The sequence below is a fragment of the Scatophagus argus genome, chromosome 15, assembly GCF_020382885.2.
Source record: "Scatophagus argus isolate fScaArg1 chromosome 15, fScaArg1.pri, whole genome shotgun sequence".
Taxonomy (NCBI): domain Eukaryota; kingdom Metazoa; phylum Chordata; class Actinopteri; family Scatophagidae; genus Scatophagus; species Scatophagus argus.
Window position 1 is genome coordinate 14,822,701 of NC_058507.1, and position 16,254 is coordinate 14,838,954.

The 16,254-nt window shown below is 39.2% G+C and overlaps 2 protein-coding genes across 5 annotated transcripts in view; both read right to left on the reverse strand.

The window, feature by feature from the left end:
- Nucleotides 1–592: 592 nt before the first annotated feature.
- On the reverse strand, nucleotides 593–3,339 carry cln8 (CLN8 transmembrane ER and ERGIC protein). The gene is made up of 3 exons (XM_046412222.1): nucleotides 3,184–3,339; nucleotides 2,120–2,749; nucleotides 593–1,675 (listed from the first exon to the last, which is right to left on the reverse strand). Exons 2-3 carry the CDS (start codon nucleotides 2,657–2,659, stop codon nucleotides 1,349–1,351), a joined length of 867 nt encoding a protein of 288 aa, XP_046268178.1. The 5' UTR covers nucleotides 2,660–2,749; nucleotides 3,184–3,339; the 3' UTR covers nucleotides 593–1,348.
- Nucleotides 3,340–7,464: 4,125 nt separating this feature from the next.
- dlgap2a (discs, large (Drosophila) homolog-associated protein 2a) overlaps nucleotides 7,465–16,254 on the reverse strand; it is a 150,821-nt gene continuing 142,031 nt past the window's right edge. For 3 of the 4 annotated variants that reach the window (XR_006845362.1, XR_006845361.1, XR_006845360.1), the window contains 5 exons: nucleotides 15,708–16,147; nucleotides 15,478–15,569; nucleotides 12,666–12,818; nucleotides 10,136–12,537; nucleotides 7,465–10,034 (listed from right to left, as the gene is read on the reverse strand). Coding sequence is in view for 1 of the 4 variants with exons in the window: in XM_046412424.1 (XP_046268380.1) it covers nucleotides 12,331–12,537; nucleotides 12,666–12,818; nucleotides 15,478–15,569; nucleotides 15,708–16,147 (892 nt within the window). In the remaining 3 variants the exon portion in view is untranslated. Of the gene's footprint in view, nucleotides 12,538–12,665; nucleotides 12,819–15,477; nucleotides 15,570–15,707; nucleotides 16,148–16,254 lie in introns of all 4 variants that reach the window. The other variant, XM_046412424.1, reaches the window with a different exon arrangement.

Consider the following 16,254-nt stretch of genomic DNA (forward strand, 5'->3'; position numbering starts at 1 on the left):
CAAAATAAAAATGTGAAATGAATAGAATTTTACTAATGAAAAAAACACAAAATGTCTAATATTCTGGAGCTAATAAACATAATTACAGCTACAGTAGCAATGCTGTTACACTCCTACTGCAATGAGAAATTTGAGAACTCCTGCCTGAAAAGCAGAGTACACTTCCAGTACAGTGAGGCCACTGTGGGAAAGCACAAAACTCTTCCTGAAATGTTGATGTTGCGTTAGCAGAAATAATATTTTATTAAAAAATGCAAATGACTCATTATACCAAAGAATCATGATGAAAATGTTTCTTGGTTATTCTCTTATCAACGCTGCTTCATTTTGCCACATTACATCTCCCATTTTCAGACAAAGGAGTCTTTGTGAAGTGGACCAGTCCAGGGCTTTCGTCCACCAACAAAGAGCATTCTGTTAGAATCCTTTTCTTTCATGACCAGGATAAATATTTCCTTCTCTACTGACAGAGGATGCATGTCCAAAACATCAATTTGACTCATGATTTGACTAACTGTCCACTTAGTAATCTAATAGCTCCAGCGACTAACCTGTAGAACCTCATTCTTTAAACTTAAACCAGTTTTTCTGCCTACACTACTCAATCAGTGCTGAACAACTTCTGTTGTGCAACACCAATGGAGCCACATATAACAGAGACTACTGAATGTTTGAGGACTATTGAAAAAGAATATGAGCTCTCCTGTCTTCCTCCTGTTGTATCCTCAGACGCATAACAAGTTACTCTGCTTATGTCTTTTAAATTAATGAAAGAAATCCAAGGAATTAACCATATAAGCTGATGGTTTTTCCTGATAAACAAGGTTGCAAAATATTGTTTTGTACTGCTGAATTGCTCTTGTAAGAAGTGCTGTCTCGTGAATTTTTCCTGTAATGAATAAATGAAGCAATCATATGACCGGTAAAGTGGATATTTCAGAACTCAGCATCCTGAAGGCGAAGAAACCAAGCAGAGTCCCACTCCACTGCCCTGCACAACCACAGCTACACATTAAAAGCTATGCTAACCGGAAGGAAAATGAACATTCTTCCCAAAAAAATAAACCAAAACGGCTCAAAGTCAAGCCTGAAGCAAGACAGTGTTGCAAACTTTATCAAGACAGGACCACATAGTCAGGATTCACCTTTTAGGACTTTTTTTTTTTTTTTTTTTTTTTTTGGAAGAGCACAGTTCACTTATATTCTGTGTAAAATAAGCCTTAAAATAAACCTTAAAAACTTCATCTTACTATCATCTCTCTCAAAATGACTTCACATATATAGTAAAAAAAAAAAAAAAAAAAACCCACGGCACCATTGAGACAAGAAACGACCTCCTTGTTACCCCTTAGCTGGTGTGCGGTTTAACAGAAACCTCAGACTGACCCTGCATGTCACCATTTAGAGGTGCCGGCTTGTTGCCAAAGTTCCAGTCCACTGGATTGAGCAGCTGCATGGTCTTCTTGTGCGTCCAGATGGGGTTGATAATAAACGTGAGCAGTGCGAGGCCAGTGAAGAAGAGTACAAGTTGGGGCAGGGCCACATGAGCGCTGAGCTCTCCCCAGTGGGTTAAAGTTATCCACCACATGTAGTAGGTGAGCACCATGCGGCAGTGAAATGTGTGGATCATCACCCACTGGTTGGCTTTCCAAAACAGGGTGCGTGCCCAGCCAGCCTGTCAGAGAGGAAGAAAAATGATGCTCAAGTCTGAGACACAATTTTTTGGCTTTTTATATGACTTTGGCATCACATTCACATCCTTGTGACTTGTGTGTACTCAAGTCAAAACTCTGGGTAGGAGGACAAGAGAAAGTTTAGGTACTGACTCAATCTTTTTTCTTTTTAAAGAACTTCCTTTTTCTATGAATGCAAACTTTATCAGTTGACAATCACACAGTGCACAAGACCAAAGAGGAACTGAAAATTGGTGACACTTTCAGTCATTTCTACAGTGGCTCACAAGAATCTGTCAGAAAAGTATTATCAACCAGCAGCAACAGCAGTACAGCAAATTGGTAAATGGAAGTACAGCTCAAATATAATGACAAAAAACAAACTACGAGTAAGATAAGTAAAGTAATGATAGGCAGCTTAGGAAAGAAATACAATAAGCCCGTACCTTCAGTAAAATCCAGGATATACAGGTGAATGGTGTGCTCATCTCCAGCAGCAGCGTGACCATAGGCAGAAAGTGACCCAGGGAATCCCATACCACTGCACCAGCATATCCCGACAGGGCGAAGAAATGGTGTATCGCTAGTGGGAAGTCAAATGAGCGAAATACCACATTGGAGGCATGAAGTGCTAAATTCTCAAATACAAAGAATCCTGTGGCTGTGAGGACATTGAACCATGACCAGTCTTCTTGTCCCCTGACTTTGTCTCTAGTTAACACTGATTCCTCTGTCAGGGCCCGTAGGCCGGCTACAATACTCTGGACACCAAATACTGCCCGAGTCACTGCAAGGTTCCAGAAAACCTTCTCCTTAGCTAACAGGGAGTTATATGTGCGGGACAGAACTGCAGAAAGGAGGTGGGACAGGAGGAATACTGTTGCATAGAAGGCAAAGCCCAGGCCGACAAGCTGGAGGCGGTAGTCCCATGAAAAGTATTTAGCACTGGGTTGGGGAAGAGGGGTGGTCTGCTGGTCCAGATCCATGGTGTATGAAGTGCAGCTGAGAGGAGTCTTAGCTGCAGGTGGGGATGTAAGCAGAGCCTGGTAGATGCATCGTGAGTCACCTAAAAGGTGCTGAAGGAAAGACACACAGCACGTTACCCACCAAACACGAATCATAAATGCCCAAATCAACAAGCGACAGAAGCAACCAGGCTCAAATCAGTTACACGCTCGACTCTGAAAATGCTATCCGTTCAACATAAACGACATTCATCAACTCGTGTGGCTTAACGGACCTTGAGTCGTGATGAGCTAACATTTCCTGCAAAACTCTATAAAAACAAGGTAACCAGTTAGACACAAAAATGAAAAAAAAAAGTATAATTGTATCAATTTAAGCCAAACAAAAGGTCAACCGTATAATGAACCTCAACATACAGCAACTGTGTTAGTTAGCACAAAAAAAAAACAAAACAAGACGACATCAGATGAGGCCGACAAGCTAACAAAATACCAGTAAGTCTACACGCCTTTACTTCCTAAAGAGTTGCTAGCCTCATACATACCTTACACAAGGGTTTCCACTGAACACGATGTACTGGCGCTTATAGCACAGACTACAACAAGAATTTTCACATCACCCGACTTCAATTTGGTCATATGACACCCCCAAACAGGAAGTGACGCCCACTTTAAACTTCCGTTCATCCCATTGGTCAACTCTGCTCTGATCAGACGTAGCACTCGATGCTATTGTTTACTTCCTAGATCGCTAGCTTTGTGCGTTTTAGCCAGACTATTATAATAATTACGAATATACCCACATACAAAATAAGGAACACAAATTTAATGCAAATTCTAGACAGGGTTGTAGACCTACCCCAAACATATTGATGAATCTGTTTTGCACTGAGGGGACATGTATGGTATAAGAAAATGATTCTTGTGTTTCACATAGAGCAAAAGTTGCAGCATTCACCTCCATATTGCAAAAACATGGTCATAAATGGCTACTATAATGTAAAGGCAATAGAAAATGAAGATATGTTTTTAATAGATGTGATACTAATTTAGTGTCATAAATGTGTCATCATTTAATTTTATGGAAATGACAGAGAGACAGCAGTTGTATTCGAGGAACTACTTTGTAATCACAGCAATAAATATGGTCTTAGTAAAAATGAATTCCTCTTTTTTCTTGGTCACAGAAGAAGGTTGTAAAATCCAATTGTATCTATTTACTGACAACCCATGTATTTCTTTCTTCATCCAGCAGGGGGTGATCTTTCCTTGTATGGGGAGAGGTGAGGGATTGAAGTTGAGTTCTGCAAGGTTTTTCATAGAAATTACCTAATTCTTGGTAATGAATGGCTGCTGAATGGGTAATTTTTTTTAAAAAAAGACATTAACTAGAAGAACATTAATAACCAAGCAGGCGTTTAACTGACAGAAAAAGGATAAAATAAGAATACTTTTTTTTTTAACCCACTTCTGAAGGATGGACATCTTCCTGATTCTCCTCTGAGTTTTCAAGGGACGGACAAATTGCACTTCTTTGTTTGGCTGAATAAGACCTTGTAGGTTAAAACATTGCATTAATAAAAATTTTTGGGAGCTTGTACATTTCATTGTGCAGATTGCGCCTATTTTTTTCCTATCAATTTCATCCCTATCATTCTTACTAAAACGTGGTGTTTGGTGACCTTTTGCAGTTCCCAGCATAGCTCTGCCCATCTTAAGACTGAGAAGAGGTCTAATCAGCGAGAGTAATTGATAACAGCAGTGTGCAGGGTCTTCAAGACTAAGAATTTAGAACCTTCACTGATTTAAATATTAAAAACTGTCCTGATATATTGTAGCAATCATCATATTAACACATATTAAGGCTCTTCTAGTGGATTTTATTCTGAAAACAGGTATTTAATAATAACAGGACATGCAAACAGAGGAACTGAAAGGAAATCTGGATTGAAATGAATGTTTTTATGAAAATTACAAATATTTTCAATATTTTGTTTGTTTTGAAGGAATCACAAGCTAAGGTGACTGTGTTGGCTCTACGAAACATAATCCTAAATACTATGTGATAGTTATAGTCTTATATTAAGTGAGATCATATTCTAGCCATGGTGCTGTTGAGACTCACTTACCTCTCCATCATTATTTTGTCTCATCATTATTTTTGGCTTGTAGCCTGCATACAGATATAAAATTTATGAAATGTCAAGAACTCTTAAATTCATTGAGATTTTTTTTATATTGAGCTAAATACTATCATCGGCATTACTGTATTTATAAGGAGAACCATTGAATAGCTGTATGTCATTTGGTATTTGCCAATATCAATATGAAATAAAATCTTTAAGGAATTTTACATCAGTTCATTTTACTAATATTAATATTTTACTGCATTGACACGGTAGTGAACATGTATTGTTGCATTGTATTGTATTGTGTATATAAGTTTACAGTTTGAATTTTCAGCATAACCAGGCATGAAACAGACAAACTTTTCTGAAGTTTTTCTCCAAAAATTTAATTGCAGAATTATTTACACTGGATGACCTCAGCAATGATCAAACTATTCAAAGAGGCAAAATCTTTCAATAGCTCAGCTAGGAAAGAAAGGAGGAAAATGCATACGTTTTTCCAAAATGCCCAAATAATAGAAAAATAACCTGACTTACACTTAAATAACACACACTGAAAAAGCATATGTGATTGACTTAAATAAATACATATCAGTGGGACAGTGTCATAATTCTTAACAAAAAATAAATAAATAAGCCTACATTCAGAATCAGTATTTTGCATGCCATCATATCAGCTTATAAAATAATCATAACAAAGTAAAAATGACAACAAAACATGAGCAAATGCAGAAAATAGTTGTTTCAATGAAGCATATATTATATATTTATATATCTATATATATATTTCTTTACAAATAATGAATATTTGGCATTATATTCATCCTCACTATAGATATGATATACAAGAGATGAAAATAGTTTTAGCTAAACAACTACTTTTTTCATTTTATCTGGTAATTATAGAGTGGTTTCACATTCCAAGTTCTAGGAAGTGTTGTATCAGTCCATCTCAGTGATACGGACACTCTTTCCACAGCATGGTTACGAAAAAGTCCCCTTGAAATATTTCACATCGTGGGTTCTAGAGTTAAAAGCAGATAGACAGTCATACCAGAAGTGAGGCCACAGATGTCGACACGTGAGCTGAAATTTATGACTGGAAAAAGGTAGGCAAAGGGTTTGCTTACATGAAGTTGATGAAGGATTGTAATAATTTTACAGTATGCAGGATAAGTCAGAAAGATGGCACTTGTAGTTAACTGCTGCCCTCATGACATTTAATTTGACACTGGTGTAATTTTCTGCCCTTCGGGTTTGCACAGAGTTTTGGTGGGTGACTTAAATTACCATATTTTCAATGAATAATCATCACAGTGTCTTTCTGACAAGCGAGGAATCCATCATTGCTCACAGTATCATGTGCATAACAGCATAACAAAACATCTGAAGTAAGTTTCAACAAGGACAGATCACTCTGTATAGAGTGCCTCACAGCCGTTCATCTCAGAGTGTGTTCGTACCTATTTGGAGCAGAGAATTACAGTTACAGAGATCTTTTTTTTTTATAGTTAAGAAAATTACTCTGAGATAGAACCAAGATGATATTCTTTTGTTCCAAAAAGCTATGGTTCTCCACCAAAATGCATGATTTCTGTAAGCTCAGTTCAGTTCTATTTGCAGCTATAAATGTGCTAAAATCTGTTTCTGTGTTGCACAAATCCCTTTCAACATTTTATACTCTTTTATAACTTCCGAAACTGATTCCACTTAAAATGGTTCACTTGTGGTTTAACTTGAAAAACAGTCTCATTGCAATCATATGAACGCCTCTTGGAGGAACGAGAGATATACTTTAAACTGAACCAAGGCGGTGGTTACACTTGTTTTCACAGCCCTGATCAGTTTGCATAATCAAGAAACTCCTGTGTTATTTTCAGTGACAGCCTTCAGTGAAACTAGCCTGGTACAGACTGATAGAAATACGTGTGGTGCTGATGCTTCTACAGTATGGGCCACTATTCAGCAATACATTTATCAACACAAGCTTTGAAGGGCCTTGGAGGCTGTTTGCTTGATCTCACCAAGGACCCGAAATCTTACATAAGCTGCTTTACTTAGTCAAAGGCAGGCTGAAAAATACCCAGCACAGCGCCTAGCGATCCTCACAGAAGAGCCTTCCAGCTACACAACAGCATACAGCACCAGCAGTTTGGGGCTCAGTGCGGAGCTCTCCTCTCCTCTAAGCCAGCATATGTCAGGCCGAGTCTATCTCTTTCCTGTCTGCCTGCCACTGTGGCAACAGCAGGGGAACGTCTCTGCTCTGCCAACTGCCTGGCATCACACACCCAGATGCTTTCCAGAAACCCACTGTCATACTCTTAAAGGTCCCTGCCTCTGCAATGAAAAAATAAAAGAAGCAAAATTACAGACGAGTGTGCACAAAACCCCCCCAAAACATGTAATGTGACACTCAGTCGAGGGCTATTTAAAGCTCAGTCTGTAACTGCAGTATGGTATTGCATGTTTGCAATGCTGACTTTGGATACTTGGTGATCTGTTGAATACTTCTTAGCTCTCTGAAATGTATTGTCTCTGCTACAAGAATGTATGACTAAAAAATATAATAAATTACATGTCACGCTACTTAACCTTCCTGTTGTCCTCAGGTCAAATTTGACCCACTTTCAGATGTTTTATATTAGAAATAAGGTTTTCGTGTAATTGTTTGAAAATCACATGGAAGGATTCTGTGGAGGGGGAGGAGAGTGACCAGAAGGAATCTGAAGAAAAGGAAGAAGTGTCAGAAAAAGAGGAGAACACTGAAAATAATGAGGCTCATGATTCAATTGAAGAAGAGGACCTTACTGAACTTGAAGATCATTTCCACTCAAAAGATGGAAATTTGCTCTGGTCGTCCATCCCTCCCAGTGACAAGGGAAGTATGTTGGGAGCAGAGAGAGAGTGGAGCGTCCAACATCAAACGAGATATGCACTGTCCTGTGCTGATGACACAAAGTCCACTTTTCAGTTGTTTCTGTCAGAGCTAATTGAAAAGATGGTTCTGGACATAACAAACAAGAAGGGGTGACAGATATAGCAAAAAGTGGACCGAAATGGATCGAATGGATCTGCAGACATACCTGGGTCTGTTCATTCTTGTTGGTGTATAAAGAGGCAGTAGGGAAGCTACAGCTAGTTTATGGCATGCCCCGTTTAGCAGGGCAATCTTTCATGCAACTATGCCACTCAAGATGTTCCATATCATTTCAAGATTTATTAGATTTGATGATCAAGATTCAAGACCAGCACGCTGTGAATAAGATAATCTTGCTGCCTTTTGAGAAGCATGGGACAAGTGGGTGGCTGATGAACAATCTGGGCCCTGATGTGACTGTGGATGGGCACATGGTCTCCTTCGTGGGTCACTCTGCCTTCAGAAAGTAAATGCCGAGCAAACCTGGAAAGTATGGTATAAAAATACGGGCTGCATGCAATGCCAGGACCAGCTATGCCTGAAAAATGCAAATATACCCCAGCAAACCAGCTGATGGACAGCCAAAAGGAGATCAGGGCAAATGTGTGGTACTTGACATGACATAAGATCTCCAAGGACAACCCATCACATGTGACAGCTTTTTCACATCATATGCCCTTGGCCAGGAGTTGCTGAAGAAAAAGCTCACTATGGTGGGAACGGCCAGGGAAAACAAACCTGAGATTCCTCCTGCATTGCTGCTGACAAGAGCCAGGGCTCGGTATTCATCAAAGTTCACTGAGACACATGCTCTTGTGTCCTATTGTCACCCAAAAAAGAAGTATGCTTCTGATGAGCATTCTTCATCAGGATACTGCTGTAAGCTCCAGGGAAGACAAAAAGTCCCAAATTATCCTGGACTACAACCGGAACAAGAGGGGGGGGGGTCAACAACTTCAACAAGGTTATGCATATTTGACTCAAAACCATGGCATAATTTCATGTAAATGGAGCCTGTTTACTATAAATTCTATAAAGAAGTGCAAAATAATTTGTGGTAATGAGTTACAATAGTTAAAATGGATAAAAATGTGTAACACAGAACAGAGTGATACTTTATGCTTTATAAACAGTCAAACCAGACTGGATCAGTTTTGACCCAGGAGGACAACAGGATGTCATTATGTGCTGCCATTTAAAAAAAAAAGAAAAAGAAAAAAAGAAATAGTTTCAAAACAGTATCTTCAATAAATTTTGAAATATACCAACCTGTCAGAATCCATGAACACATATTCCTCTGATCTAAACTAAAGTCAAAATAATTCAGAATTTGTGCTTTTTTATTAGAACTGGATGATAATTATATTTTAAAACATCAAGCACTCACTCGCTTGATGTTTTATTCTTAAGTCAAACCAGACCGGCTCTTTTTTGACCCAGGAGAACAGCAGGTGTCATTATTTACTACCATGAAAAAAACTGAAATGGTTTCAAAACACTATCCTGACCAAATTCTGTCATATATAAGTCTGTCCTTCTCCATGAATCCATGAATAGATTTATATAAATGAGGTCTATTGATTAGCAATGCCAAAAAGAATTGTCCAATTGGTGGTGATGAGGTTGAATGAAGTCAACTAACATGGTGCTACACAGCATTGGGGAATAACTACATATTTCATACTTTATAACCAGCTAAATCAGAATGGGTCAGTATCATCCCAAGAGGACGAAAGTTGTTTGGTTGACGGGAAGACAATACGAGGGTTAAATATGCTTCAACAGAGTGCTGATGACAAAGGGAAAATGTGTGTCTGTGTGCTTGCTTGCATTTGTATGAGATAGAGGTGAAGGTCAGGCCAAAGGCGGGCAGGAACAGTGACATGAAGCCACACCGACCCCAGAGCCACCTGCTCTTTTCTGAATATGTCAGCATTCCATTACAAAAACAAGATACATGCACACACACACACACACACACACACACACACAACAAAACACAATCAAATCCAGCAAAATTAAGCCTAATTTCTTGTTACTGCTATATGATAAATCTCCCTGGTCCTACCCATAATGCAGGCACAATCCTTCAATCAAAGATTTCTAATACATAAAAATATTTTTAAAGTGATGATCAGCTGACAGCATACTGCGTTGCATTGTTTGTCTAGTACTGTATTTATTAAATAAAAAACAGCACCATTTAGTTGGCTGATTATCCAAAGTTTTTACCATCAGTGATTTGAATAAGTCTGGCAATACAATGGTTACTGATGTTCAAGTTACTGGCACCAAAGTTTGATAATAAAGAGCAGCAGAATTTTAGCTTAATTGCTCAAGATGAGTTTACCTTTATGAGTGACTTACTTATAACCACCTGGAAGTAAGTTCTATGACCACTGGAGACACTTAGCCATATTTATAAATTTTACATGTCATATAATGAAGTACTATGTGTTTGTGTCGCACCAGCTATTCTTTGTATACGCTACTAGCTAGCTTCAAATAAGAGATTTATGTAATAAATTGGGTTCAATTGCACCATAAAAAATGTCTTAGGCTGGTAAGTATTTAGTAATTTAAATGAGAAAATGTGTTTCAGAGTTGGCATATGGTTTAGAAAAGAGTTGAAAATATTAATTATGGTAATTTGACTGACTCAGACTCAGACTTAGCATACTATTGTGTAATTTCAGGTGTGTTGTGTAAAATTAAAATCGTTACAGTTTACATCATTGTAAGACATTTTGATCAAGGGTCAGGTGAGATATGGTAACAATATTTCATTTGAAATTGAACTTTTACTTCTCAATCTAAATGGGACCATATTAACAAGCTAACGGTTCTGCTGCTTGATTCAGTTAGCTTGTTAACATTTACACCTGACAGTTACATGTGTTTGTGTGGACAGGTCACTTTTATTTTTTTGATGTGGAAATCTCCACTCAGCCTTCTAATAACTTATATGATATATAAGTTATATATATAAGATATGAAGAGCTGGTGCAATTGGTACATCTCAATATTGTGATGGGAATCAAAGGTAAAGGATAATATCGAGCTTACTGTCATGTTGTGACAAAATATCAAGTTTTCCACATAGCTACAGACGGTTATATTATATTCTGCATGTATTTCCTTTCAACAGGAGACTTGTAAAGTTTTAGTTATTTGGGGACTTGCTGCTTGCATCCCCCTGGAATGCCTTTGCCCCAATTTTGTTTAATTATTTCCCAGCCTTTCCTAGAGGGAGTGCATGCAGCTGGAGTGATACTGCTTCAGGAAACTTTTAGCAACACGGATCCTTTCGAGAAATATGAAGATTAGAAACCATTCCTTGGATTAAAGAAACTAGTATGCAGATATTTTGTTTTTGTTGTGGCAGTTTTTCTATCACTCCTCATTAACTATAGCTGAGGGCGCCACTTGAAAGGGCCTGAGAGAAGTACATTAGATGAAAACACAGCAGTATGATTTTGTATGGGGGATCAAGCTGCTGTATGTACTGTATGCAACAAAAAGCAATAGAGAGGGCAGGGAAGCAGTGAACATGAGAGGAAAAAAAATACACACAATGAATATTTTTCCTGCTCACAATTCAAAAATACAACAGTACTATTGTGAACTTGGGTATGTACATTTCCCTTGGAAATAGAGAATTGTTATAAGTGCATAAGTGCATTTGTCTACACATTTTGATCTAAGGAGTTACACAAACCTTCATAGTTTTTTTTCTACTGCACTGACATAATGAAATGTTGGCACAACACTTGCATGTTTTCAGCATCAAGTAAATGTCAATATCTGAAAGTTGGCAACAGGAACATGAGATATATAGGAAACTTGTTTGAAAATGTGCATGTTAATGAGCTGACAGGTGTCATTCTTCCACCAATCCAGACCGAGAAAAAAGTTTGACTACAACCAGATTGGATAGAAAGCTGCATTTTTCAACACTGACCAGTCCAGAGCTTATAAGGGTTGCCTGAATAACCTTGAATGGGTGATCAGTGCCACATGCACATAGTTGAGGTATTTCAAGCATTGGCACTTTTCAAAGTTTTAAACTTACAACAATTTTGTGATATTTAACTTGTAATTAACATTTACCCCACCCCCACCCCAAAAAAAGAGCAGAGAAACAAAAATTATATTCATAATGTTACATCAAATTACTGAAAAATACTGAAGATTACCTAACTTTGACCATTTTTGAAGAACTTGAAATAAACAGAATTTCTCTCATTTACTCTTTTTAGCTCAAAGGCCTGGTTGCTGGTAGGTTTTCAAAGCTGCACTTTTTAAATGGCACTTTGCAAATGCAGAAAAAACTACAGACATACCCATCCAGGACATTGGATGAGAGAGCTTGTAGGCTGAGTATCATGATCACCAGCACACCAGGGAAGAACCCAACCGACCCACGTCAGACATTTCTGCTAACACTTATTCTGGCAATGGGAGAAGAGACTTGGCACATCCTACAGATCAGTGGTGTTGGTGATGGGCACTGAGGATGGCTATTGAGATCAGACAACAGATGGATAAAGGAGGAGTAGAGAGAGTAGCGGTCTAGAAAAAAGGCTAGTTTTAAAATCGTTTGAACATGGGTGCAGGGAGATGTGTCGGCCCCGGACCCTACGCTCTCAAAGTCTAGTCTGAGCTTCGGGAATATAGATCTCAATGCTGTCTGCTCGCTCCGAGGCTGAGTTCTGCCGGAATGAGGCTGCCCGCTTGGCCGCCATGAGCCGCCGCCGGGCCTCCTGCCGGTGCCTGTCTGGGAGGTCCAGGGATTTCTCTCTCGTTATCACGCTCCTCTGTCGAGCAGTCTTCTTTGGTACGGGAGCTGGTGGCTTCAAGATGAAGACATAATCGTTAAAGGTACAAATTCGGTGTTGGTTTTGGTTTTATGACAATAATTTTACAAAATATATGCAAAAAAACCATGCATTAATATCTGAAGGCTGTCTTGATCCAGTACCTTCTTCTCAGGGCTGTCTATGGGCCTCCAGCTGTTGTTCTTGATCTGCTGCAGCTGGTCAAACTTCATTGTGACATCGTCAATGGAAAGCTGCAATAGGTCCCAGAACCCAGCCAGGTCCTGAGAAGTGGGCCGTGGCATGGCACTAGGGTCCTTCGATTGATGCAGATGAGAGAGTTAAAACAAAGATAACATTAACCTTTGCGGTGACAGGTTGTTCGTCAAATGCCTGTAGTCCAGGTAATAAGCACTCTTAAACATGAACATACATATGCCTACAAAAGTGTCATGCCCAGACTACTTATTGTACTCCATCTTAGATCCACTAGATGTCCTTATCATACTCAAAACAGGCATGAATAGCAGTTTGGGGAATTTTGGCTAACAACTTGTGATAGAGACCAATCCTGTCTTATATCCATTAATGAGCTCAGTAACAATAAACCTGCCTTGGTCAGTTCAGTCCTTTTCATCACTTAATTCCTGACATGAAAGAAACATCTGACTGAGGCGAGCCTCATTGTCTCTGCCACTGGCCTGTAGTTTAATTAGTCATGAGATTCTGCGCTGGTGCTTGATGTTAATAATAGATTTTTGAGCTAATTTCACATGTATAAGCCCAAATCTTTCTGTTAGATTTTTAGGTCTGTAAGTTCAGTCCTTTTCACAAACCCATGGATTACAAGCCAAAAATTTTCTGCTTGCAGACTTGTAGAAGTGTATAGAAGTGAAGACAGATGCTTGACAAGAAAACCCATGAGCTGGTTCATTACTGCAATACATACACACTAAATCAGTAAATGTTGAGAGTGATGAGTCCATAAAAATTGGAGCACAGACATGCGATCGAAAATCCGACTCTGGTGCAGCATTATAGTGGCCTTGTTTGGTTCAGCGCAGTTCTTTCTGCTTTACAGTATGACATTATGAGTGGCCACGTTATGGTGTTTTACCAAGAAATAAATCTCAGAAATGCTACATTTCTGTCTTCATTGTTCATATAAAAGCAAAATGTTATGGCATCATAGAAAACAAGCTCAAACTATGAATGAAAAGCAAACCTTTTATTCAGATCTTTACTTATAAATCATTAGATTATTTTAGCCAAATTGTGAATCAGTATATTAAACTGTGTACAAAGTTTAGAGTTTACACAAGACCTTTTTATTTCATGGCTATTTTTTCTTTTGAAATCTCATATGGCATGACTGAAATCCTCTAAATTTACATCATATTCCAATAGTGAGTGTAAGTGTTTGATATTGTGCTTTGATATTTGTATAGTATTATGGGATTAGTATAATTCTCCTTCGAACAGAGAAAGAATTTATCTAAATTACTCCACATTTCAAATATCATGGTATCCATCAAATAAAGTAAGCTGGGAACAGAACTCACTTCTGTTATCTGTAATTACCGAGGGAGTGCCTCAGCATTTCGTCAGCTTTATTGTGACCCGTGAACTCATGATGTTCTGCAAACTGTCTCAGAAGTCTTAAGGCTTCAAATATCCAGAGCTGGCAGATTTAGGAGGAGTCAGTAAGTTTTAAGCCTTGGCTGTGTCAGTGTGTGCTTTTAATCCTGGAGCTCCTCCCAGAGAAGTGGTCCATACACACTGTTTTTTTTTTTTTTTTTTTTTTTTTTTTTTTCAGTCAAGCTTTATGAAAGTTGATCCGTAAGGCAGAGAGAAGCAAGCTCATTAGACACCTAATCAAGCTTCTAATGTGTGGACATTTATTTAACAAATGAGGAAAAGTGTGAAGTGAATATTGTTCCATATGCAAATAAATAGATGTGCAGAGTACAGTGTCCTTCAGTGGGACAAGGCGTTTCACTTCGGTCACTATATCTAATATTCATGAAACCCTCCCCCCATAAGCATTTTTTGCTGTACAATGAAAAAAAAAGCAACACTATCTCTCATAACTCTGCACCAATTTCATTTGAAATATTGGGTAGTTGGCTCAGATCAATAAAATGAGTTGTGAGCCATACAAGAAAAATATGAGGCAGAAATCCCTGACACTGTGTGTGTTCCTGCACTGTGTGAGCAGTAGAGCGACTGGTGTCTGGCTATTTAAGTCTGTTTAAACCCAGGTTTGGCTCAGCCTTCTGTTCTTCTGCTCACTAGTTGCATCACTGAAAACACACCCATTCACACTCATGTTCATTTCAAAATGTTCAGGTCGCATATAAATGTGCTGGATAGTTATTATTGATTTGCAGTGGTGTAACTTTCCACAATCAATGGTATTCAGGGAGCTTTAATTCAGTTTGTTAGTGCCGGCTAAAGCGTTAAGTGTGGAATGGAGGTTGGAAAACAAAGGTTGTGTAAACAAATAAAGAGGCGTAGAACTGTTTTCACACAGCAGCACTTTTGCTTTGTTCCCTGTGCCATTGCATTATACTCATATTCACTTCAAGTTCAGATGTTTTATACATTTAGAAAAAACATGGATTTGTGACACATGACTGAACGCTAAGTTTCCCTGTGCTGCTGTGAAGATGCTAAAATGTTGATCTACCAAGACAGAGAAATGATTTATACATTTCAATATGAAAACTGTAAACTTCTTGTTATTGACATACATAAAACATAAATTGATAACATTTCCTCCTATTAAAGAACAAGATTTTAAAGAACAGCAAGATTTTCTGTAATCATGCAGTACAGATGACATAGAAGGCCTAATTCTCACCTCATCACAACTTAGCTAAGCTAGTGCTTAGCCTGATAACACCAGTTTATCTAAGCTGTGGTGTCTGAGCACTCACACACTGGCACACTTGCACCCTGTCTTTGGTTTCTTACCAGGTTTTGCTGACACAGCCAGTAGAATTGCTGGAATTTCTGAGACATGAGCAGCTGAGCGCTTCCCACTGCACTTCTGATTTTGCCTAGGACTGAAACACACCCGCAGCATATCAAATGAAACATACACAGCACGGTGCCGTAAATTCAGTGCAAAATCCATATTTCAGTCAGCCTGCGCAAAAGCCACTTCAATCAGGCATATGTGAAGCTTTAAGCATAACACCTACTTTCCTCTGACAGGTCATTCTCTTCAGCTTCTGCCTCCATCTCCTTACACCAGCCCTCAATCCTCTTGGTATCTGTGTGGAGCAGTTGCATGAACCAGCTCCCATCCCTCCTCAGTGAGGGGGACGCCCTGCCCGACTCGCCCGATGAGGCCGCGCTCTCCCGTGGGGAGGGGGGTTCCAGCTGCCAGGTGGTCTCGCTGGTGGTCTCTCTAGGGCTGGCGGGTTCAGCAGGGGTGCGGTAATCCTCACGGTAGCTGAAGAGCCCTTGGGTACGCACGGTTCGCACTGCCCCATACTGGGTGGGTGTGCTGGGCTCTGAGTGACGCTGGAAGCTCCCACCAAACTGCAGGCCCTTGTCCTCCATGATGGGGAAGCCCTCCAACTCCATGTCAGCCTGCACAGCTGCAGTCACACTGTTTGAACGTTTGAACCTGCCTTGTCTGGGATAGAAAGACAGGGCAGGGACACAAACATTTATACCCATAGGCCACGATAGCAAATAAAGGCAGAGACAGTGGAATTATTGTTCATAATAGTGACAGCACTG

Excerpts from the sequence above, each read along its gene's own strand:
- cln8 (XM_046412222.1), bottom strand. The coding sequence starts at position 2,659 with ATGGATCTGGACCAGCAGACCACCCCTCTTCCCCAACCCAGTGCTAAA. Across the intron at positions 1,676-2,119 it reads TATCCTGGATTTTACTGAAG|GCTGGCTGGGCACGCACCCT; the intron begins GTACGGGCTTAT and ends CCTCTCTGACAG.